The 25,131-nt window shown below is 40.4% G+C and overlaps 1 protein-coding gene across 1 annotated transcript in view; it reads left to right on the forward strand.

Moving 5' to 3' along the window:
* The first annotated feature begins 9,785 nt into the window (after window positions 1–9,785).
* The window catches only part of LOC134347469 (lebercilin-like protein), a 41,873-nt gene continuing 26,527 nt past the window's right edge, over window positions 9,786–25,131 (forward strand). Inside the window, exons 1-2 of the mRNA XM_063049794.1 lie at window positions 9,786–10,068; window positions 19,798–20,330. Coding sequence (XP_062905864.1) covers window positions 9,786–10,068; window positions 19,798–20,330 — 816 coding nt within the window. The remainder of the gene's footprint in view (window positions 10,069–19,797; window positions 20,331–25,131) is intronic.

The following is a 25,131-nucleotide window of genomic DNA, read 5'->3' on the forward strand; positions in this document are numbered from 1 at the left end:
TATAGTAGTCTGGGCAGTATATTCTTTTTAATAGATTCAATCCTTGAAATGAGACCAAGAAAAGGAATTAGGTTCTATCTTGTTATACCTTCCTTAATTTTTCTTATATATAGGCTGATAATTGCATTCTGATAATTTTGCCAAATCTTTTGGCATAGATATTTGACGGACTCTGTTTGCCATGCCCAAGGATACCTACTTTCAATTTCTCTTGGTGGGCTGTAGTTATATGAAAGTAGTTGGGTTTTATCTATGTTGATCTTATATCCTGATAATTGGCCATATTGTTCAAAGGATTGCATCAATTTAGGTAAAGAGTATGTTGGTTGCCTTAGATAGATCAAAATGTCATCTGCATAACAGGCCAATTTATGCTCTGTCCTTTTAATAGTAATTCCCCTGATATCTTCATTTTGTCTGATGTATTGAGCTAATGGTTCCAGATATAATGCAAAGAGTAGCAGTGACCATGCACAACCCTGTCTCGTGCCCCTTTCTAGGGTAAAACTATTTGATAAATATCCATTGATTTTAATCCTGGCAGTAGGATTGTTGTATAGTGCCTGTATAGTTTTAATAATTGTGTCATGTAGACCAAATCTATGTAAAATTCTGTAAAGAAAATTCCAATTGACCGAATCAAATGCCTTTTCAGTGTCCACGCTTATCACTATTGCTTCAATTTCATTTTTATATGATCCATAATGTGAAGTGTCCTTCGTATATTGCCTTGTGTTTGGCATTGTTGTATAAAACCTGTCTGAGTGTGGGTAGAAACTCTTCTAATCGTTTGGCCATGATGGAGGTGAATATTCTATAATCCACATTAAGAACAGATATTGGTCTAAATAATCCACATCCCATTTTATCCTTGCCTTCTTTCGGTATAGCTGAGATTATCGCCTCCTTCCAGCTGGGTGGCATTTGTGCCTTTCTTAGAGCCCAGTTCAATGTGGGGAGTAAAACAGGAATTAACTCATTTCTAAATTCTTTATACCACTCTGCTGTATATCCATCTGATCCTGGTGACTTGCTTAATTTAAGTCTACTAATTGCAGTTTTTAGTTCAGCTTCAGTTATGTCAGCAGTCATTGTTCTATTTTGTTCTTTGCTTAAAGTGGGTAACTCAAAAGAATTCAGGAAGGTGTCAATTTGGGTTATGCTTCCCCCGGAACTTTGGAATATAGAGTTTTGTAAAACATTTTAAAAGCTTCTTGAATATCACTTAGCTTATTTTGTTTTATCACTTTTGTTCTTGGATCCCTAATTCTATGAATTGTATTTTCTGCTATCTTTTTTCAGTTTCCACGCCAGCATTTTCATTGATTTAGATCCACTTTCATAGTGTCTCTGTTTCAGAAACTAAATTTTTCCTGATTTCTTGCATAGCCAAGCTATTAATTTCATTCCTAATTTTTAAAATTTCATCTAATGTATCCTGTGCCAAATTCAATTTGTGTTTTTCTTCTAGTTCCTTCAGCTTATTTTGTAATTCCTCTAACGTTTTATTCCTTTTTTTTCTTATATGAAGATATCGCTATAATTTTCCCTCTTAAGACAGCCTTCAGAGTATCCCATAGAATGGGAGGTGAAACCTCTCCATTATCATTGAATTCTAAGTAAAGACCAATTTCTTTTTTAGTTTGTTCCTATTGGGACAATAGATGTAAGTGACCATGCACCTATATATTTATCTGTTGATTTTGACCTAGAACCAAAGAATACTATTTGGAAACTAAATTCAAGTCTACTCAATGATACGGAATGGGGGCAGAATAATGAGTGTAGCCCCTTCCGTCAGGGAAAAGGTCCCTCCATATATCAATTAGACCAACATCCTCAAAAAGTGTTAACTTTCTTATGTAAGGACTTTGTTTCATAAGTTTTCCTATTGGTAGAGTGTAACTTTGATTGTAATTGTAAAATTAAGTCTCCCCCACATATCAAGAGACCTTCTGTTTCTGTTACCATAATATTAGTAATTTTCTGGAAGAAACTAATATCACTTTCTAGGGGTGCATATATATTCAATGAAGTAACTGGATTTCCGTCTATATTCCCCCTTACCATAATATATCTGCCATCTCCCATTTCGAATACTTTTTCAAAAGTTAGCTTGCTTGAGATGAGAATAGCAACTCCTCTTCTATGTCCTGATTTATATGAGGAGAAAAACAAATTAGTGAAACCCATTTTCTTTAATTTTCCATGCTCATTATCACCTAAGTGAGTTGCCCGCAAATATACTACATGGGCTTGTTCTTTTTTCATTTTTGATAGAATTTTACTGCGTTTGATTGGATTCAACAGCCCATTGCCATTAAAAGAAATGAATTTTACCTTGTCCTTAGCCATGTGTATTTATCTGTTAGTGTATCATTGAAATTTGCAAAATATAACTTAATCGATCTACTACCTGAACAAATAAGAGCCAAGAAACGCAAGTAATAAAAAGGTAACAGAGGTGTGATTCCAAGGCTGGGGTCTCTAGATGACCCTGGGTTGAGCTAGAAGAAACGTCTAGCTGTGGGGGATAACCCCTCCCACCTGTGAGTTGAGGGCCCCCGCTGCAATACCTATAAAAGTAAGTTTGATTTCCCTGTGTATTCCTTCCATGTATATATTCTCATTTAGTTGGGGAAAAAGGAGTGAATGAATGAATTTTTAAAAATTGACTAATATAAAATCCACATTATAATAGGTATTTCTCGAGATAGGTATATCACCGTCTATTTTTGCTTCTGTTTAGTTTATCAGCACTTTTAAAGTTAGCCAAACCTTATGGCTCTTCTGGAGAAGGTGCGGGCTGTCTTCGGAGAACTCAGTCTCTTCCTAATACCCTTCTCTCATCCTCCTCCTGTTCCCTGCTTTCTCGTTTCTCTTACTATTTCCAAAGCAGATTGGGATAACTGCTCAGTCAGGCTTTCCATCGGTCTGACCACGCTAATGGGCAGCCCTCTGTTCTTCATGTCTGTAGTCGCCTCTTCCACTGTCTGATATAGCTGTATCCCTCCTTCGTAAAACACCCTCAGTTTAGCAGGGTACAGGGTTTGGAATTTAATTTTTTCTTGCTTTAATATTCGTTTCGCTTTGGAATATTCCTTCCGTTTCTGTAGGACCGCTGGGGGGTAATCTTGGTCGAAGTATTTTTTTTTCATATTTTTTTTATTACAAACAAAAAACAAAAAAAAAGTACATCTGCAAAAACCACAACCTTAACAAAATCTAATATTGAGCAGCAAAAGGGAGAAAAATATAAAGGCAAAAGTAAACATACACAGCAGAGGTGCACTGCACCAATAAACCTCAGTCCTCAATCCGTAAGGAAGTCCAATACAGGGCCCCATATCCTTTCAAAGATGTCCCCTCTGTCCTCATTACATAGTCTCAGTCTCTCCAAATGTAAAGTATTTGCCAGTTCTCAGCCACAGATCATACATAGGCACAGGGTCCATTTTCCACATTTGCATGATTAACTTCTTAACACCATGCCAAACAATACAGCCTTTTTTTCATACTTATTGGCTGAAGATAGGGAGCTTGTTGCTCCAAGGCTGGCTATAAGTGGGTCTGGTTCCCACCGCTTCCCAGAAGCCTCAGAGAAACAGTGAAAAATACTTTTCCAGTATGCATAAAGCTTACGACATGACCAGAATGAATGTGACAAGTTACTGTTCACAGATTTACATCTATTACAAACTGGTGAAACATCAGGGTAGAAACTGTGCAACTTTTCTTTGGAATAGTGAAGTCTACGTATTGTTTTAAACTGTATAAGTCTGTGTCTGACGTTGACCAAACAAACTCAAAAAAACTCATCCCAGACCTCCTCTGTCAGTTCTATACCCAATTCATCCACCCATGCCTGTTTAAGACCTGCAGTATTCACCCGAGGTCCATTACGTAGGATTTGATAAAAATAGGATACCGCACTACGAGTAACAGGATCAAATTTAATTATTGCCTCCAGGGACTCATGTTTGTCTAAAACTTCGAAGTTAGGTATATATTTGCTAACATAATCTCAAATTTGTAAATATCTAAAAAAACTAGATGCAGGGATATTGTAAACTGCTTGTAACTGCGCAAATGAGGCAAAGTTTCCATTAATATATAGGTCACCCACACTACTGATGCCTCTCTGTTTCCAGGTAGAAAAAACAATATCATTCAGGCCAGGCAAAAAGGAATGATTGTCACAAATTGGAGTGTTAATATATGTTTTTGGGGCCTTAATGTGTAGTTGAATCTACTTCCAAATTCTTATAGTGCTGCCAACCATGAAGCTGTTACTAAATTGTGACTTATTAACTGCAGTAGGGCTATTAAGGAGAGCTGGTAAGGAAGTCTTCTTACAAGGCACTCACTCTATGCGTAACCATGCTGGGCATGAGTCTGAGGTAGAGGGTGGGCCTTTTTTCCACCATGCAAGAATGGATAGGTGGGCAGCCCAGTAATATATTTTAATGTCCGGTAGGGCAAAACCACCTACTCCTTGGGCTTTGACAAGTGCTTTTTAGTAATTCTAATGGGTTTATAATTCCAAATGAAGAGTATAATAATTGAATCCAATTGCTTAAAATATGTTGGTCGAAGTATATTAACTTCCCGTTCCAAAACATCCTCTTCTTACCCCAGGCCCTTCGTAGAATCTCCGCCTTGCTCTTGAATCAAAGGAATCTAAGTACTATTGAGCGCGGCTTACTTTCTCTGTCTCCAGAAAGCCTCGGGACGAGCGCACGATTCGCCCTCTCAATTTCAATCTCCATAGTCGGGGGAATCTCCAGTGCGTCCGGCAGCAACTTTTCTACAAACTTCATCGACAACCACTCTGCTCCTTCGGGAACATTATAAATCCTGATATTTTTCTGTCGCAATCTTCCCTCCTGGTCAAGCTTTCCTGTTGATTTAATATTTTTATCGCCTTACTTAGTATCTGTTCCACGTTTTGCACACGACCTTCCACCTTCTCAATTCGTGTCTCTGCCATCGCTATTTTCTGATTGACATTGGCGAGCTCTGACTTTATATCATTGAGTTGCTGTTTTATATCTTTTTGGACTTCCCTTGTCTCTTCCAAAATCCTTATCATATTTGCCGCTTTGCCCATCGTCAGCCTTGCTACCACGCGTTCGGGTAGGAGAGCCGTTCGTTGTACCTCTCTCTTCCATAGGCTCCGCAGTGGTGCTTTTTTTATCTCCATTCTTTTTCCCCATTCTTGCCCCCCCTTATCAATTCAGATATTTTCGTACGATCTTACATTTGATGGATTAACGGGGCAAAATATGCGTTTTTCCAGAGGAGCTATTGATTTAAGCTGCCATTTTGGACAATGACGTTACCGGAACCATGTCTTTCAGTTTTTCAAGGTCAAATCTCAGCCGGCTGTTTTTTGGCTTGTTGATTCTCCTCAAGCACACTCTGACGTTCATCATGACAAGGTCATGGTCACTGCCCACGTCTGCTCCTGGGAATGTTCTGGTCTTCGGTCTGTTCACACCAGATCTGTGCCGTCTTTGCACCAGGATGTAATCAATCTGGAGATGTTGACCGTTGGGGGCATGCCAGGTCCATCTTTGGGATGCTTTGTGCTCTCCAAATGTGTTCCACAGCACCATGTTGTTATAACTGGCAAATTCCAGCAGGCGTAGTCCTCTCTCATTGGAGGTGTCATTGCATGAGTGGCCGATGAGATCCCCCCACTCATCTTGTACGTCTCTGCCCACCTTGGCATTCCTGTCACCCTGAATGATCAAAGTATCTCTTTTGTCCACCTTGTTGATGACATCTTGTAGTTTCTTGTAAAATTCTTCAATGTGTTCATTGTTGTAGTCTGTTGTTGGGGCGTAAACTTGTGCCACTGTGATGTTGAGTGGCTTTACTCGCAGGCGGATGGTCATGAGCCTGCTTGACACTGGTTGGCATCCTAGGACAGCCATTTTCATGTCTGCTCTCTTCTCCGCTACAATAGAGTACATGTCCTTCCTCAGTACGCACTTCTCCAGCATTCTTCCATCCGGCTTCACAGAGCCCGAGGAGGTGCCACTTGTATCTTTCCATCTCATGCGTGAGTTCCTTGAGTTTCCCTGCTTAGTTCAGCGTTCTTACATTCTATGTGGCGATTGTGATGTTCTCTCTGCCACGGATCTTCTGTGTCGAATCACCAGTAGCACATTTATCACATCTGCCCTGGTGGGAGACGGATAGCGCGGTCATTGGTAACCCGGCCTGCGACCGATCCGGTATGAAGTTGCTTTTTGGTGTGCTCATCATGCAGCATGTCTTGGGCACCTGAAACCTGGTGGAGCCCATCCCTCTCCAGGTTTGACCACAGCTGATTTCCTCCAACTAGGTGGCTCGCCTTGGTCGTGAACATGTGGACGTTATAGTTCATCTGAGAACCTTTCCGTCCTGGCCGGTGACTTCATCGTGGAAGTCATTCGCCCAGTGGTGCCGTGCTAACACCAACCCCTCACGTGGTTTAGCCTGCCAGCTGAAGCAGTTTACCAGGGGTATGGCGCTTGGAGCCAACACATGAGAGATTTAGGAGATGGATGAGGACTGGTGATGCCCGTCCACCCTGTCTGGTAGGGAGCAGCATGACAGACATCAAAGGTACTACCTCTGTCCAGAGCCCCCTATACCCCCCATATGAATTGGCCTAATTCTGCTCCTATGTCTTATGGTTCAGCTCACTCTTTTAAACTAATTTTAAATTACTCTAATGTAGACTTTTAAAATCTATTCACATATGTTCAACTAGTTAAATATATATAACAAGTAAACAAAAATATTAAGGTAAAATTAAATGATGAACTCATCCAAACATCTACATTTTGCCATTGGGTCAGTAACCCCAGACAGTTTAGATGGCATGCTATCTGCCAGTTTGCCAGTCTGCAAAGCTGAGAGGCAAGATGCAAGGTACAATTGTTCCCTCTCTCTAGCACATCACTACTCTGACACTAAGCTCAGAAGTGCATTCAGAGATGGAAAAAGAGATCAAAAGCATTGATATCTGATTATTATTTGTTGTGCACCACTGCATTTCGTCCTCAGAACAATAAGCTGAACTGTGATTTGCCAACAGCTGGGAGTTCCCGATAGAACCACTCTAAGTCAGTCAGGTAAAAAATGGTTTTCCTCCAAGTCTGGTCCACTTTTGCATAAATGAACAATTTAAACTGGACTCATTTCAAACCAATGTTTTCAAATTCCAGGCCTCCCAAACTACACCTAACCTCCAACTTCAGATGTAGCTACAGAATGTAGCTTTCATGTAACCTACAGGCCACAGCACACAACTATAGTCAATGAGAAATCAGTATTAGAATCTGTTGCCTTTAGATAACCTGGGGCAGAACAGTCTCTACAGTACTGTGAATACTAATAACAGATGTTGTGGATCATAAAGCCAACTAAAATCTTGTACGAAGTAGTTAATTTGACTACATTTTACCATTTCTGATTATACTAATTAAAATGCTATATTCTGTTTCCATGCTTTGCCTACTAGTAGGAAAACAATGAAAACATTAAAAAGAGGAGGGGAGTGGAACAAACCAGAATCTCTATACAAGGCCCAGCAGAAGAATAGTGAACCAAATGGCCTTCTGTGGTCCATCATGTGATGATACTTTGAAAAAAGAGAATGAAAAAGTAAACTGAATGAATAGCAAAGAGCTAAATTTTGTGACAGATAACGGTGAATTTTGAGGAAGATAGTTTCTGATATTGACTGATCTGTTGCATTTTTCTTTCTTTTTCTTTTCTTTTTCCAATATTTTTTATTGATTTCTATATAGAAGAATACAGAGTCCACGAGAATACATATTATAAAACAAAAGAAAAAAATATAATAATACCAGATACAGTATATTGAATCACATTAATGAACTCCTTACTCTATATTCATATAGATTAGACTAATTTGTATATTAGAATATAAACAATTTTATGTTTAAAAAAGAGATCAACACACACTACCAATGTCCAGGCTGTTTGGGGAAAAGAAAGAAAAAAAAACTTAACAGATAATAAAATATGCTATTAACCAACTTCTGTACTTTAACAAGAAGTCAAAGATTATGAAAATATTTTAAAAACGGCCCCCACAAATTTTGAAAATCTTGGTTAGATTCAGAAATTGAACAACAAATCTTTTCTAAATTTAAGCATGCCATAACATCCTGTAACCACTGAGCATGATTAGGCGGAACAGCATCCTTCCATTTAAACAAAAGCGCCCTCCTAGCCATAAGAGAGATAAGAGCCAGAATGTTCAGATCAGATATCTTCAAGATGATATCTTTCCCTCCAACAATACCAAATAAAGCAGTCAAAGGATTAGGCTTAAAATTTACTTTAGAGAGTACAGAAAAAGTTTGGAATACTTACTTCCAATATTTTCCAAGACTTGGGCAAGTCCAAAACATATGAATAAATGAAGCTCCTCCATTGTTACACCTATCACAGTAGGGAGATATATCCATATAAAAATGAGATAACTTATCCTTAGTCATTTAAGTCCTACGAACCACTTTAAATTGTAGAAGGGAATGATGAGCACATAACGATGAAGTATTAACCAATTTAAGAATCTCATTCCAAGTTTCTTCAGAAATTGAGGTCTGTAAAACTTGTTCCCAAAGATTTTTAATTTTGTCTAAAGAATCATTTCTCATTCCCAACAACATATCATGAATATTGGATATTGAATCATTATAGAATGATTTCATATTAAGAATTTCATCTAATACGTTCTTATGAGGACTATTAGGAAATGTATATAATTGAGATCGCAGAAAATTAATTTGTAAGTACCGAAAAAAATGGGTTTTTTGTAAACTATATTTAGTTGACAATTGTTCGAACAAAGCAAGACTTCCTCCCACAAACAGATCTCAGAAACATGTAATGCCCAATCGTTCCCATTCTTTAAAAACTACATTAGTCATAGAAGGCTTAAAAAGATAATTTTTAAAAATGGGAGTAGAAAGGGAGAATCTCAATAAACCAAAGTGTTCTCTAAATTGTATCCAAGTCCTCAAAGTATGTTTGATTACCACATTTTCAGTTATCTTACTTAAGGATAAAGGAAGTGAAGATTCCAAAAGGGAGATAATAGAAAATTTATTAACCGAGTTAGATTATAAAGAAACCCACCCGGAACAGTCCTTGTGATTAATATAGTATAACCAAAACGTGAGATTCTGTATATTAGCTTCCCAGTAGTAAAACCTAAAATTTGGTACAGCTAAACCTCCATTCTTTTTAACTTTCTGGAGATGGATTTTATTCAATTGAGGACATTTATTTTTCCATATGTAGGAGGATAAAATAGAGTCCAGAGAGTCAAAATAGGATTTAGGAATAAAAACGGGTAATGCCTGAAAGTCGTTTATAAATTTAGGTAAAACATTCGTTTTAATACAATTAATTCGACCAATCAACGATAACGAAAGAGGCGACCAATTTGATAATGTTCTTTTTATATAATTTAATAAAGTAAGAAATTTTTCTTTAAATGGGTATTTATAATTCTTAGTAATTGTTACATCCAAATAAGTGAATTGGTTTTTTACAATTTTAAAAGGAAGGTTAAGTTGCATTTTTTAAGGATTTCTTTCTTTTATATTTTAGATTTCTATTAATATTTCCCAATTTTTTCTTCTACAGAAACTGTGTATGATACTATATCTTTCAGAACAACCTGTATTATTGGAGGTTTTACTGTGATATCCAATATGAAGAAGTCTTAACCAACAAAGATTATATTCCTGACCATGGCCAGTGAACAGGATTTGTGGAGCAGTCCTTCAGATCATTCCTCGAGAAGACAAATCCAAGGCTCTACTTCCAACAGCAGTAATTCCAATATCAAGACAAGCAATGGCACCAAGAGCAGCAGGTCTCAAAGAAACAGTGAACTCACGGAATACTCCGAGGACTTTGATGATCGCAGCAGCAGTACTGAGTCATTCAAAGGAGAAGATGAGGAAAGAAAACTGCAGGAGACAAAGAATGAAACTGTTGAGAAAAACAACAACATGAGCAACCAAAAAACAGGTATGCTACTTGGAATTAGAACATAGAACAGCAGGACATAGAACATTACAACACAGAACAGGCCATTTGGCCCACTATGTTGCACCTATCATTTAACCTGCTCTCAAATCAATCTAACCCTTTCTGCTAACACAGCTTTCCATTTTTCTATCATCCATGTGCCTAAGAGTCTCTTAAATGCTCCTAATCTCTCTGGTTCTGCCACCATCCCTGGCAGTGTGTTCCATGCACCCAGGACTCACTGCAGAAAAAACCTATCTGAAATTCCCCTACCATTTCCTCCAATCATCAAAAATTATGTCCCTTCATATTCGTCATTTCCACCTTGGGAAACAGTCTCGAGCTCTCCAGTCGATCTATGGCCAAAGAATAAAAGCCATTTTCTAAATGGGGAGTGAATTCAGAAATTACAAGTCCAAAGGGACTTTGGAGTGTGAGTGTAGGATTCCTTAAAGATTATCTTGCAGGTTGAATTGATAGTAAGGAAGGGAAATGTTAGCATAGTGGTTAGCATGATGCTATTACAGCTCGGGTGGCTGGAATTCAATCTTGGCGCCCTCTGTATGTCTTCTCCTAGTCTATATGTCTACATGTCCTCTCCAAGGAATGCGTGGATGTTCCCCAGGTGCTCTGGTTTCCTCCCAGTCCAAAGATATACCAGGTAGGTTAATTGTCCTGTGATTGGTATTAGGGTTAAATTGAGGTTGTCGGGGGGTACTTGGGGTGCGGCTCGAAAAACCAGAAGGGCCTATTCCATGCAGCATCTGTAAGAAAGTAAACGTGAATAAATATATATCAGGAAAATGCAACATTAGCATTCCTTTCTAGAGGGCTAGAATATAAAAGGAAGTATTGAATACTGAGGGTTTATGAGGCATTAGTCAGACCTCATTTGGAATTGGTTTATTATTGTCACATGTACAAGATACAGTGAAGAGCTTGTCTTGCAAAATGTTTATGCAGATCAAATCACTACACAGAGCACTGAGCTGAAATAAGGTAAATTAATAACAATGCAGAATGAAGCTACCGAAAGAGTGCAGTGCAGTTAAACGATGAAGTGCAAGGTCAGAACAAGGTAGGTTATGAGGACTGAGATCCATCTCCTTATCCAAGGTCTGTACAAGAATCTGATGATAGTGAGGTAAAAGTTGTCCTTTAGCGTGATGGTACATGCTTACTCACTTTTATATCTTCTATGCAATGACAAAGGGGAGAGGGGAGAAGAGAACTTGTCCGAAGTGAATGGGGTCTTTGATTATGCTGGCTACCTTACTGAAGCAGCAAGAAGTATAGACAGAGATCCTCTGGGGAGCTGGTTTCTGTGATGTACTGAGCTCTTTCTTGCAGCCATGTGCAGAGCAGTTACTATACCACGTTGCTACAGTTCTAGACAGAACACCTTCTATGGTGCATCAACAAAAATGGTTAAGGGTTGACAGGGGCATGCCAAATTGCATGTCCCATTGAGTCTAGTCTGCCATTCCATCATGGCTAATTTATTATCCCTCTCCACCCATTCCCCTTCCTTTTCCCCATAACCTTTGATGCCCTGACTAATCAAGAACCCATCAAACTCCACTTTAAGTATATCAATGACTTGGTTGTATACCCAATCCCTTAAGGTTGTTATAGCCGGGAGTCATAGTGGGAACAAGCTCCCACTACCTATTAAATGTGCCCAATGGTGTGCGACTCAAGTAGCCCCTGACAACCAAGTCTAGCTCCTGGCCTTCACGTTTGGCTTAGCCATTGGAACCGTTTCTACTGTGAGGAGAAGGGGCAAAGGCGGGATACTGGAACTTTAAAACCAGGCAGAGGGGGCTTGTCAGCTGTAGCTGACAGCTCATTGCAAACCTCCGCTGCCTTGCGGCTATACCCACGCATGGGGAAGGCTTCAGGAGTAAACCCCAAGGATAAAGTCTGGAGCTGGAGTCCCCAAGGCAGCTCTACGTTAAGTTCAATGCTGACTGGCAACTCCTGTGATGCTCACAACACGCTGGAGGAACTCAGCAGGTCAGGCAGCATCCTGTGATGCCGTTGGTGCCAAACTGTATTGGTCTCTGCTGCTTCTCTGGGCTCATCAGATGCGTGAAGAGAGGGAGCTTGCTACAGGGTCAAATGTTTACTCTCCATATTGTAGTGCCTTGGCTCATGTATCTAGACAGCTGGGACTCTACATCCATGGTTGGCCTTGACCAACAGAGGCCTCATTCAGTCATCCACAATCCCTTATATGCCAAAAAAACCCAATATGTTTCATAATTTTATATATGTCTATAACATACCCTCTCATTCCCTGGTGACTCAATCTCTCAGAATCACAGATTTTGTAGTATATAACCTCATGGAAAACTCAGTGCTTATTACTCACTCCTCTACCCAATAGGCGGGGTGCATCATACACTATACAGGTAGTTTGCATTTAATGACATCATCAGTGAAAAATGAAAATTATGATGTAATTACTTCAGTTTTACCAGAGTTAAACCTGCAGAAGTTTACCAGGAAATAACAGGATCAAATGTAATTTTGTGTCCTGGGTCTTCGGATCACTCATACTACCCTTTAATGTGGCAGCACAGCAGTGGAAACTGCGAGCAGTTTCAGACTCCTGGGAGCGCACATCACGCACAACCTCTCATGGTCCCAATGCACATCACCGTCAAGAAAGCTCACCAACACCTCTACTTTCTGAGGAAGCTGAAGAGTGCTGGACTTTGAACATCTATACTCACATCATTCTACGGATGCGCAGTAGAAGGCATCCTAACAAGCTGCATTACTGCTTGATACGGAAGCTGCACTGTGGCGCGCCAGAAGGCTCTGCAATGAGTAGTCAATACTGTCCAATGCATCACTGGCACCAGTCTACCAGCCACCAAGGGCAGCTATACAGAAAGGTGCCCGGAAAGGGGCCAGTAACATCGTGAAAGGTCCTACACACCTTGCTTATGGACTGTCTGTCCCACTCCCGTCAGGGTGGAGGTTACTTAGCATCCACCTCAGGGCCACCAGACTTAAAACTTGTTACTTTCCCCAAGTAGTAAGGCTGATCAGCACCTCCACCCACTAGCTCCACCACTACTGTATTATTGCCCATCCGTCACATTATCAACAGCCTAGCATCACCTTATGGACATACAATCAATCTATGTACATAAGCAATCTTACAGATTTATATTTATTGTGTGTGTTTTTATGACTACCATTTTTTATCCTTTGTGTGTTTATTGTGCTACATCGGGTCTGAAGTAACAATTATTTTGTTCTCCTTACATCTCTGTACAGAAAATAACATTAAACTATCTTGAATCATGAGCATTATTCATGGTACACTAGAAGATACATTATTTATAAACACAACAATGATTATATCATGTTACTTTTAGAGCGTAGTACCTGCTGTTCACATTCACAAAATCTGTTAAGTAACGCACATAAAAATGCTGGTGCTGTCGACGTTTCGGGCCAAGATCAACGGGATCAGAAGCAAGCTTATCTTAAATTGGTGTCTATGTTGATGCATGAAGCCATCTGGTTTATCTGATTTACCACAGAAGTTAGCTAAGAGCAACCAAATATCCCCTCTTTTGAGTCATAGCCTTTTGAATACTATTACAAGATAATTGATCAGCCCATACAAGAGAAATATATTTTCTCTCCTTAAGGATATTAGGGAATCAGATGCAATTGTATTATAGTATGGTAGTTTTGTGGTCACCAGTAACAAGACAATTCTTTTAAACTGCAAACACGAGGAAATCTGCAGATGCTGGAAATTCAAGCAACACACATTTTAAAAAAAGCTGGTCCTGACGAAGGGTCTCGGCCTGAAATGTCGACTGTACCTCTTCCTATAGATGCCGCCTGGTCTGCTGCGTTCACCAGCATTTTTTATGTGTGTTGCTTGAATTTCCAGTTGAATTCAGTTTCAGATTGATTGTTATCAAGCACATCCTAAAATTAATTAACTTAACTACTTTCTTCTTAAGAAATTCATTTTGATTTTTGAGGTAATTTTTTTCAACTGTGAATCACTACCGCTTTATGAATGTAATAATTGAGTAATTCAGTTGCTAGCGTGAGAAGGGCTTACACTTTTAAGTATAATAGATAGGTAGGTAACCAGGTAGGTAATTTTAACCCCTAAAATAAATGGGTTTAGCTTAGGTGGGTGTTAAAATATAAAGAGGGGATTAGGCAAAATCTGACTGCTTCCAGCTTTGAGTGGGAGTGAGCAAGGGGCAGGAGAAACGGGCAAGGACGGAGTCAGTATCAGACATGCGTGCTGTGGAATCAAAACTCCATGGTGTCAGGTGTCCAGAACAAGGATAACTTTATCAATCCAAACTTTTGGTTGCCACATTTTATACAGGGGCAAAGGTTGTAAAGATGTATACGGATTGAACATTCAAATGACAGACAGTAAAATTGCAACACTAGACGCAGTTCAGAGTTTGATGTTTGTCTTCCTCATTCCAAGTGCTAAAGTCCACAATCACACTTGGTATCATAGGACCCTGGGAAATAAAACTCGATTGATTTCTTCTGCATCACCATGTTCTTCCTAACAAACGAAACTAACTTCCGAAGGTGCCATTTCCTTAGAGTAATTGCTAAAGATATTTCATTTTGCTGGGACTTGAGTTAAAGGGAACTGTTTGGATTTTATTCCCTGGAGTGCAGGGGAATGAGGGGATATACTATAGAGGTACACAACATGATGAGGGGTATGGATCGGGCAAACATGTACAGGCTTTCCCCCAGGGTCTGGGTAAGACTAGAATTAGAGGTTGTAGGTTTAGGAAAATGGTAAAATAATTCATGGTAATCTGAAGGTGAACATTTTCATTCAAAGGGTGGTTCAAATGAGGAATGAGCTGCCACTGCCTGTAAGAAGTTTGTACGTTCTCCCTGTGACCGTGTGAGTTTCCTCCGGGTGCTCTGGCTTCCTCCCACAGTCCAAAGACATACCTGTTGGTAGGTTAATCGGTAGTAGTAAATTGTCCCGTGATTGGGCTGGGATTAATTTAGGGCATTGCTGGGCAGCGCGGCTCAAAGGGCTGGAAGGGCCTATTCTGCACTGTAGCTCTAAATAAATAAATGAATGAATGAATGAATGTTATAATATTTAAGGGAAGTTTGGATACGTACATAAATGAGAGCTATGATCTGAGTGCAAGTATATGGGACTAGGTGGAAAGCCAGGCCAGCATTGACTAGTTGGACCAAAGTCTGTGTCTGTGTTGTTGTAGTGGTCTAACCAAGGGGCTATGTTTGATGCTCAGGGTCACAAGTTTTGAGTTCAAATTCAAGGGCAAACTGCAGTTCCACCCTGCATAATTCTACCTATTGGCAAGTATAGAGAATAGAATACAGGAGAGCCCTTATAGAAAGTGGACATGGTACTTAAAGCGTTCATTTGAGAGAATACCCTTGTGGTTGGAGATTTCAGCATGGAGTTCGTCGGAACTCCAGAATAAAATTCAATTGAAAAGGAGAAGGTATTGGATGTTTTAATGGACCTGAAGATGGATAAGTTCCAAAGGCTTGATGAAACATCTCCACAGTTATTATGCCAGGGAAGGGAGGGGATTACTGGACCACTGAAAGAAATTTTCAAACCTTCTCTAGCTGCAGAAGAGGTGCCAGATAACCTGAGGTAGCGAGTATGGTATCTTAATTCAGGAAGGCCATAAGGTCTCAACTAGGTAATTACTAATCGGTCAATCTAGTATCAGTGGTAGAGGAACTATTAGGGAAAGTCCCAAGGTACAGGATTAATCAGCACTTGGTTTGGCAGGGATTAATCAATGATAGTCAGCATGACTTTGTTCTGTCTGTATGATAATTTAAATTTTTTGAACCATTGTTAAGTTGATGGACTTCAGTAAGGCCTTTGATAAGGTCCCAGATGGGTGACTGGTTTCATGGCAATTTAGCAAATTGGATCCAAAATTGGTGAGCAAAGGCAGAGGGTAACGGTTGGATTTATAATCAGAAACCTTTGACCAGTGATGCAATGTTGGATGGGGTAGACTTGACAGGGCAGAGAATATAAAAAGAGGGAGATTATAATGCAAGTACAGAGAGATCATCTGTACCGAAAAATGTAAAACAGGCACAGGGCTTCATCTCTTATCTTTTTAGTGCTTTGCTGTTCACTACAGAATTTTTAATTAGGCCACAGTAGGAGCCTGTCCTTCCAAAACAATAACCACTTGCATCACTTGAACTGTGGTGAGGTTATAATTGATATTATTTTATCCTTTGCTAATGTAGCCCCCCCGGCCACCCTCAGGGTCGCTCGGCTCGCTGTCGTCTAGGGAAACAGCCTCGGCCCCGCCAAACTGGGTAATTCGTTGGTGTGGAAGCTGTGTGAGGTACCCCACCCCGCCCAAATAACAGACAATACACCAGATGCAATTAAATGATTTACAGTTTATAGATATTACTGGAACTATATAATTAAAAGAGAATAAAATATAAAAGGAAAATAAAAGGCGCCACACTTATCAAAGTTCAATCTCTTCGTGCACAGAAACCGTTGGAGCACAAGGACCTTCTTCTTCACCCTGTGACCCCCTCAGACCACCTCGACCGGCCGCCTGGGACCAACAATGGTGGTCGACCAGACGCTCCACACGAGTCCGTCTCCATCTCCTCGCCGAACGTCCCGCTCGGGGTCCGACCCCGTTAGCGGACTCACAGCACCTGGTCCATCCTCTGTCTCGCTCTCCTGCCTTCTGCCCCAAAACCCCGCGCATACAGTATCTTCAAATACACCAAAACCATAACAACTATCCCAATGGGTTAATAGCACTTACTTATCACACTCTACAGCAAAAACAAGCTGCTAGCGCAAACTTTCTCAGCGTTTAACACAACAAAGCCGCATTCCCCAGATTAACATAACAAAGACGCCATTTTAATTAGCCTCCGCAGTAACATAAAAGTCGAAACCCCCTTACACTAAGAATGAATAAAACAGCCAATTACTTGTTCTACCTTTCTGAAAAACCAATAAGAGCACTTTGAAATGATATATGTTTATTTTCCCAAAGCAGAGAGTTTCTTTCCTATGTGCTTACTCACAGGTTGGCTGCAGCTTCAGAGGTCAAAGGGAGCATATGGTATAAGTTCTTCACTTACATACTGGTCATAACGCCGCTAACATTTAGAGCAGCAATGAAGGTCCTCCATCCCTGGTGATGTTCAAGGCTTCCTTCATCATGTCAGTAGCTTCCTCGGTTTTCAGTCATGCAAGTCCCAGGTGGACACTTAGGAATACCATCAGACTCAGACGTAGAAGGATTTTTCATTGCTGTTTCCATAACAGTTTTGTTTTACCAGTCAGGGTTGTTAGCCCTGAGCTGAACCCCCAAACCTGGAGGACTGGTGGGCTGCTCTTAGTCTGGCCTCTCTCCTTTGACCTGTTTGGCATGGGTGACCCTACCAAGAGCCAAAGGATAAAGCCCTGACTCCAGCCAATATAGCTCTCTGGGTCATTGAGGCACACAAGCCTCCAAACCCAACGACAAGGTTGTGGTTTTTCTGGAGGGTATAAGTTCTGAGCAACTTAATATCCAATCTTTATCATTCACTTAACTGGAAACAATCCTTAGCTAGCAAAACTACTAGAAGATACGGCAGTGTTGGCTTCTTCATTTTTCAAATGAAATGAATGAAAATCCAAAATAAATTTACTATCAAGTTATATGTCACCATATTCCACCATGAGATTCATTTCTTGCAGGCATTCACAGTAGAACAAATAAATAGAAACAATGAAAAACTACACATTCACACACAGACACACACACACACAAAGACTGACAAACAACCAATGTGCAAAAAGAAGCCAATAGTGAAAGACAAAACATAACAAATAACCAGACTGACAAATCAATAAATAATAGTACTGAGAACACGAGTCCTTGAAAGTGAGTCCATAGGTTGTGGAATCAGATCACAGTTGAGGTGAGTGAAGTTAGCCACACTGGTTCAGAAGCTTGATAGTTGTAGGGCAATAACTGTTCCTGAACCTGGTGGTGTGGGACCTAAGGTTCCTCTTCCCAATGGCAGCAGCGAGAAGAGAGCATGGCCTGGATGGTGGGAGTCCTTGATGATGGATGCTTTCTTGCGGCAGCGTTCCTTGTAGATGCGCTCAGTGGTAGGGAGGGCTTTGCCTGTGGTGGACTGGGCAGCATCCATTGCTTTTTGTAGGCTTTTCTGTTCTTGGGCATTGGTGCTTTCATGTGAGACCATCATTCAACCAGTCAGTTTATCCTGTAACCAAAAAAAATTAATGTGTGCTGTGTCTTCTGATTTGGACACATTTGTGCTGCACTCCAGCCTAGTCCAGAACAGTTCCCATGACAGCAAGTGTAAACAGAGACAAAAGATGTGGAGATAAAACAAAGAAATAAAACAATTACATCATTTTTACATTCCAAATGCCCAACTCATTGCTTGTTTCAGAGGAGTACTGCGGAGTTTCTTATCTCTTAATCTCTTTCTGTCAAGTTGAAAAGAAGTAGAAGCACAGAATTGGGAGCATTGGAAGTTGCACAGCGATGAATCTAGTGACTAATATCTACAAAGAAGCATATTTCACACTCAGTGGCCACTTTATTAGTTACTTCCTGTACCTAATAAAGTGGACAATGAGTGTATGTTCGTGGTCTTCTGCTGCTGTAGCCCATCCACTTCAAAGCTCAACGTGTTGTGCATTCAGGGAAGCTCTTCAGCACACCACTGTTGTAACACGTAGTGATTTGAGTTACTGGTGCCTTCCTGTCAGCTTGAACCAGTCTGCCATTCTCATTGACAAGGCATTTTTACCCACAGGTCTGCCACTTACTGAATGTTTTTTTTTTGGTTTTTGCACCTTTCTCCAAGAATGTTGAGACTCCAAAGACTGCTCTGCATGAAAATCCTAGCTGATCAGCAGTTACTGAGATACTCAAACCACACTGTCTGGCACCTTAATCATTCCATGGTCAAAGTCACAATCACATTTCAAGGTTCAAAGTCCAAACTTAAAAGTAAATTTTATTATCAAAGTACATATATGTCACCATATGCAAGCTTGAAATTCATCTTCATACTCAGCAAATCTGGAGAGTAGTAACTATAACAGGATCAATGGAAGATCAACTAAAGTGCAGAAGACAACAAACCATGCAAATGTAAGTATAAGTAAAAAGCAAAAAATAACAATAAAGAGTCCTTAAATGAGATCATTGGTTGTGAAAACATCCCAATGAATTGGCAAGTGAGTGTAGTTATCCCCCTTTGTTCAAGAGCCTGAAGGCTGAGGGGTAGTAACTGTTCTTGAACCTGGTAGTGTGAGTCCTGATGCTCTTGTATCTTCTACCTGATGGCAGCAGTAAGAAAAGAGCATAGCCTGGGTGGTGATGGATGCTGCTTTTCTACAACAATGTTTCATGTAGATGTGCTCAATAGTTGGGAGGGCTCTACCTGTGATGTACTGGGCTGAACTTCTTCCCCATTCTCATGGTTGATCTGAACAACAACTGAACCTTTTGACCAAGCCTGGATTTTTTTTTTTTGCATTGAGTTGCTACCACATGATTTGATTGATTAAATATTTGCATTAATGAGCAGGTGTCCAGACATACCCAATAACGTGCCCACTGAGTGTATTCAACCATTTGATGCAGACAGCAGAAGTAACGTGCGCCATTTTCTTTTCTTCCATAGTACAAACTAAACCAAGGTTTAAAGTGCTGCAAAGTTGGAACCAGTCTACATTTAAGAATAAATCACAAAAAATTACTAAAATAAACACCGAGGAGCAGGGTAATGATTCAGTTACTCGCCACATCCTGTCAGCCAGACTGAACAAAACGAAGGAGTTGAAGAATGAGGTGTATGACCTCCAGAGAGAGCTGAAAAATGCCAGGTTGGAGAACAAGCTGCTCAGGCGGCTTCAGTACCGACACATGAAGGCCCTGGTGAAGTTCGAGGACGAGCAGAACAATTTGCCCCAGTTATTAACCAGGCACACAAACGAGATACAAATGTTGAAGGAGATGCTGAGGAGGTCAAAGGAGCAGGACCGGTATGTGTCGAAGCAACTAAAAGAGGCGGAGGCAGAGCTGTGGAAAACAAAGAACACTCTACAGAAGCTAAAGACTATCTGCGAAAAGAAGGACTTGGAAGAACGGGACGAGCTGACCTGTAAACTGACTGAGCTGACAAAGAAACTTGAGATTGATGAACGTAAGATCCAGGTGAGCTGTTAATAATAAAGATTGTCTAAAACTTTAAAAAGTGGAAAAATAAGTATTGTTAAAAAGGGGAAAATACAAAGGATTGTCAAAAAGTTAAAAAGGGACAAAATGTGGATACTAGAATGCTGAATATGAAACATTATTCATATTGATGGCCAATTACATCCACGTTTCACTGAGCTCTCCTAAAGTTTATCACTGGGTGAGTCGATGCTAAAAGGCAACCAACTTTACGTCTTTTGGTATGATATTCAATCACACCCACCTCTCCACAACGACACTCTACTTTCCCTCTGTAACATCACGTGCGTGACCACCAACTTAAGACTGTCCTCACAGGTCTCCCTTCCTTCACCCTCCAGGAAGTTCAGTTCATCCAAAACACCTGATGTTATCTCATTCCACATCAGGTCCACTCACTAACTGCCCTTCCTCACTGACTGTGGCTCCCATTCCCTCATGAAAATTAACATTCTCATCCTGCCCAGTTATATTACTTCGTGGCCTAAATCTCTACATCTATAACCACCTCCTGAGTTATATAATTCCTGAATCCTTCAGTCTAGTGTATTTGTATCCACTTATTCCATCTGTGCTGGAAGAACCTTCAGCTGCCACTGCATCACATGCTGGACTTTTCTCTCTTCCTTTCCACCTCTCTGCCTCACTACAAGATGACCACTCTTTACGCAAATTATTTAATCTCTCCTAATATCTCCTTTGCCCTGGCATTAGTTTCCTCCATTTCACACAAATAAAATTTGGCCTGGAGGATTGCTCAACAAGAGGAAAGATAGTACTGAGGTTAATTTTCCAGACTATTAATCCTGGGGACTGGACTAACAGTCCAGAGCTAAAAATTCAAAGTTCACAGTTCAGTATTGTCTACCCTGAGATTCATTTCCTTCAAGGCAATCAGAGTATAACAAAAAAATAGAATCAATGAAAAACTACATGCAAAGACTGACAAACAACTAATGTGTACAAGAAGATAAACTGTGCAAATACAAAAAATAAGTAAATAAATATTGAGAACATGAGTTGTTGAGTCCTTGAAAGTGAGTCCACAGGTTATGGAATCAATTCAGAGTTAGGGTGAGTGAAGTTATCCATGCTGGTTCAGGAGCCTGATGGTTGAAGGGCAATAACTATTCCTGAACATGGTAGTGTAGGATCTAAGGCTCCTGTACCTCCTTCCCGAAAACACTAGGGCAGACAGGGATCTTAAAAGCTAATTATTCAAATAGTCAATCATTAAAAAAGTAGCTGGTCTCAGTGTGGGTGACCATGTCATCATTAGTTTGGCCCAAGATCTTTTTTTTTCACTAATGTCCTCAGGGGTAGAAATCTCTCAGCCTCATTGTGATTCCAGACCCTCAACAAAACTCAACCCTTCTGTCACAGAAGTTGTTCGGCAAACTGTAAAATATTGCTAATGACCTTGACATTTGTCAGGAAAGACGTTGCACCATAGAAACTAATGGGTTCCATATTGTCACCATCACAGGTAATGTAGTTGCTGTATTGTTAAGTGTTAACAACGTGATATCTTGGTGGAACTTTGGAGATTCCGTCTCCTGAAATATTACGCCTTGCTGAAATACACATACTCTTGGAAAGTCCACGATGGACACAGCGTCCTCTTGGTGAGATGTCAGTGGAGGTGAAAATGTTAAGATTCCTTACCATATTCCTTCAAAAATTCCAAGTAAATTTATTATCAAAGTACATATATGTCACCATATACAACCCTGAGGTTCATTTCCTTGCGGGCATACTCAATAAATACACAACAGAATAGTAATCATAATAGAGTCAATGAAAGACCTCACCAACTTGGGCAGTCAACCAGTGTACAAACAACAACAATCTGTCAAAATACAAAAAGAAGAAGGAGTAATAATAATAAATAAATAAGCAATAAATATCAAGAACATGAGATGAAGAGTCATTGAAAGTGAGTCCATAGTTTACGGAAACATTTCAAAGATGGGGTAAGTGAAGTTATCCCCTTTGGTTGAGGGGCAATAACTGTATCCGAACCTGATGGTGTGAGTCCTGAGGCTTCTGTACCTTCTTCCTGATGGCAGCAGTGAGAAGAGACCATGTCCTGGGTGTTGGGTGTCCCTGATGATGGATGCTGCTTTTCTGCAAAAATGTTTCACGTAGATGTGCTCTATGGTAGGGAAGGCTTCACCATGATGGACTGAGCCATATCCAGTACTTTTTAAAAACACAAACACAAGGAAATCTGCAGATGCTGGAAATTCAAGCAACACACATAAAAAATGCTGGTGAACGCAGCAGGCCAGGCAGCATCTATAGGAAGAGGTACAGTCAACGTTTCGGGCCAAGACCCTTCGTCAGGACTAACTGAAAGAAGAGATAGTAAGAGATTTGAAAGTGGGAGGGGGAGGGGGAGATCTGAAATGATAGAAGACAGGAGGGGGATGGAATGGGATGTGGAATTAAAATGTGTGGCCAATTCCCATTCTGATATGTCCATCCACGGCCTCCTCTACTGTCAAGATGAAGCCACACTCAGGTTGGAGGAACAACACCTTATATTTCGTCTGTAGCCTCCAACCTGATGGCATGAACACTGACATCTCTAACTTACGTTAATGCCCCACCTCCCCTTCGTACCCCGTCCCTTATTTACTTATTTATTATTATTTTTTTTTCTCTCTCTCTCTCTTCTTTCTCCCTCTGTCCATCTCACTATATATAACTCCTTGCCCATCCTTTGGGCTTCCCCCCCTTCTTTCTCCCTAGGACTCCTGTCCTATGAGCCTTTCCCTTCTCCAGCCTCGTATCCCTTTTGCCAATCAACTTTCCAACTCTTAGCTCCATCCCTCACCCTCCTGTCTTCTCCTATCATTTTGGATCTTCCCCCTCCCCCTCCCACTTTCAAATCTCTTACTATCTCTTCTTTCACTTAGTCCTGACGAAGGGTCTCGGCCCGAAATATCGACTATAATTCTTCCTATAGATGTTGCCTGGCCTGCTGCGTTCACCAGCATTTTTTATGTGTGTTCCAGCACTTTTTGTAGGATTTTCTGTTCACGGGGTATTGGCGTTTCCATACCAGGTTGTGATGTAGCCAGTCAATGTATTCTCCACTTCATATCTATAGAAGTTTGTCAAAGTTTTAGATGTCATGCCTAATCTTCGCAAACTTCGAAAGAAGTAGAGGCGCTGTCGTGCTTTCTTCATAATTGCACTTACGTGCTGGGCCCAGTACACTTCCTCTGAAATAATAATAATAAAATGGAGGAATTTAAATTTGCTGACCCTCTCCACCTCTGGTTCTCTGATGAGGAGTGCATCAAATATTTATTGGAGCAGACTCAACGGGCCAAATGGCCTATTTCTGCTCCTATATCTTATGGTCTTATGGACTGGCTCATGGACACCCTGGTTTCCTCCTCCTGGTCCACCATCAGCTCCCTGGTCTTGCTGCTATTGAGTAAGAGGTTGTCGTGGTGCCACTCAGCCAGATTTTCAATCTATGCTGATTCATCACCACCTTTGATTTGGCCTGCTGTGCATGGAAGATATAATCGAGCTAAGGAGATTCAGCATAGGACCATGAAAGCAAAATTACATTCGTCGGTAGTGAGCAGAATAGATAAAGCTGAACCAGTGGAACATATATTCAACCTTAACAAAGGGCCACAGAAATGAATCTTGTGCAGGAGTAATGCACTGTTGCGCATTGATCACTGGTTAAAGGGCAGAAGACAGAGAATGGAAGTAAACACGTCATTCTGGGTTAGGAGCTTGTTGACCAAGGGATTGCCATTGGGAATGATGTGGGGGCCCAGCTGTTCTCAATTTGCATTAGTGATTTGGATGGGGGATTGAGTATAATCTGTTCAGGGTTGCTAATGATACAAAGCCAGCTGGCAGTGTAGTATACAAGGAGGATGCAAAGAGGCTTTAGGGAGGTATAACTAGATTTAGCTAATGGGCAAAGGATGTGACAGATGGAATGTAACATGGAAAAATATTTTGCGCCTCAGTCAACATTAAAGACATCTTTTGCTCATGATCATGATTTATTCATGATTACTGCCTTTTGCCTTCCTTTTCAATATTTATTTATCTTTGTAATTTATTGTAATATTGTTTCTTAGTTCTCTACTTCTGTAAATTTCATTCATATAGGTCAGTGATAATGAATCTGATTCTGTTTCTGGTAAACAGAGATTGAAAGGTACAGATGTCTGTGTGCGTGGGTAATTCTAATTAATATGCAGGTTTAGCCAGTAATTTGGAGTAAAAATTAAATGTTGGCTTTATTAGCCAGGGGATACGAGTACAACAGTAGAGGCATTTGTTCCAGTTTTACAGGGTCCTAGAAGACCAAACCTGAATGTTGAGGATCTCCCAGGCTACGGAGAGATATATTTGCATTGGAGCAACTGCAGCAAAGGACGTTGAGCTTGTTATTTGAAAGGAGGCTAAGCAGACTGGGGTTAAACTCTTGAATAAGAGATGATTTCAGTGAAATGTCTTTACCCAGGGAGTGGTGAGTCTGTGGAATCCACTGCTACAGATGACTGTGGAGGCCAAGTCATTGGATATATTTAAAGTGGAGGATGATAGGTTCTTGATTAGTAAAGGCAAAAAAGGTTATGGGGAGAAGATATGAGAATGGTTTTGACAGGGAAAATAAGTCAGCCATGATTGAATGGTGGATATAACTGAATGGACCAAATCGCTTAATTCTGCTCCTGTGTCTGATGGGAAATTCACAAAATTCTTAAGTAGCTTCATAGAAAGGACGCTAAATTTT

Source organism: Mobula hypostoma, chromosome 6, assembly GCF_963921235.1.
Source record: "Mobula hypostoma chromosome 6, sMobHyp1.1, whole genome shotgun sequence".
Lineage (NCBI taxonomy): Eukaryota > Metazoa > Chordata > Chondrichthyes > Myliobatiformes > Myliobatidae > Mobula > Mobula hypostoma.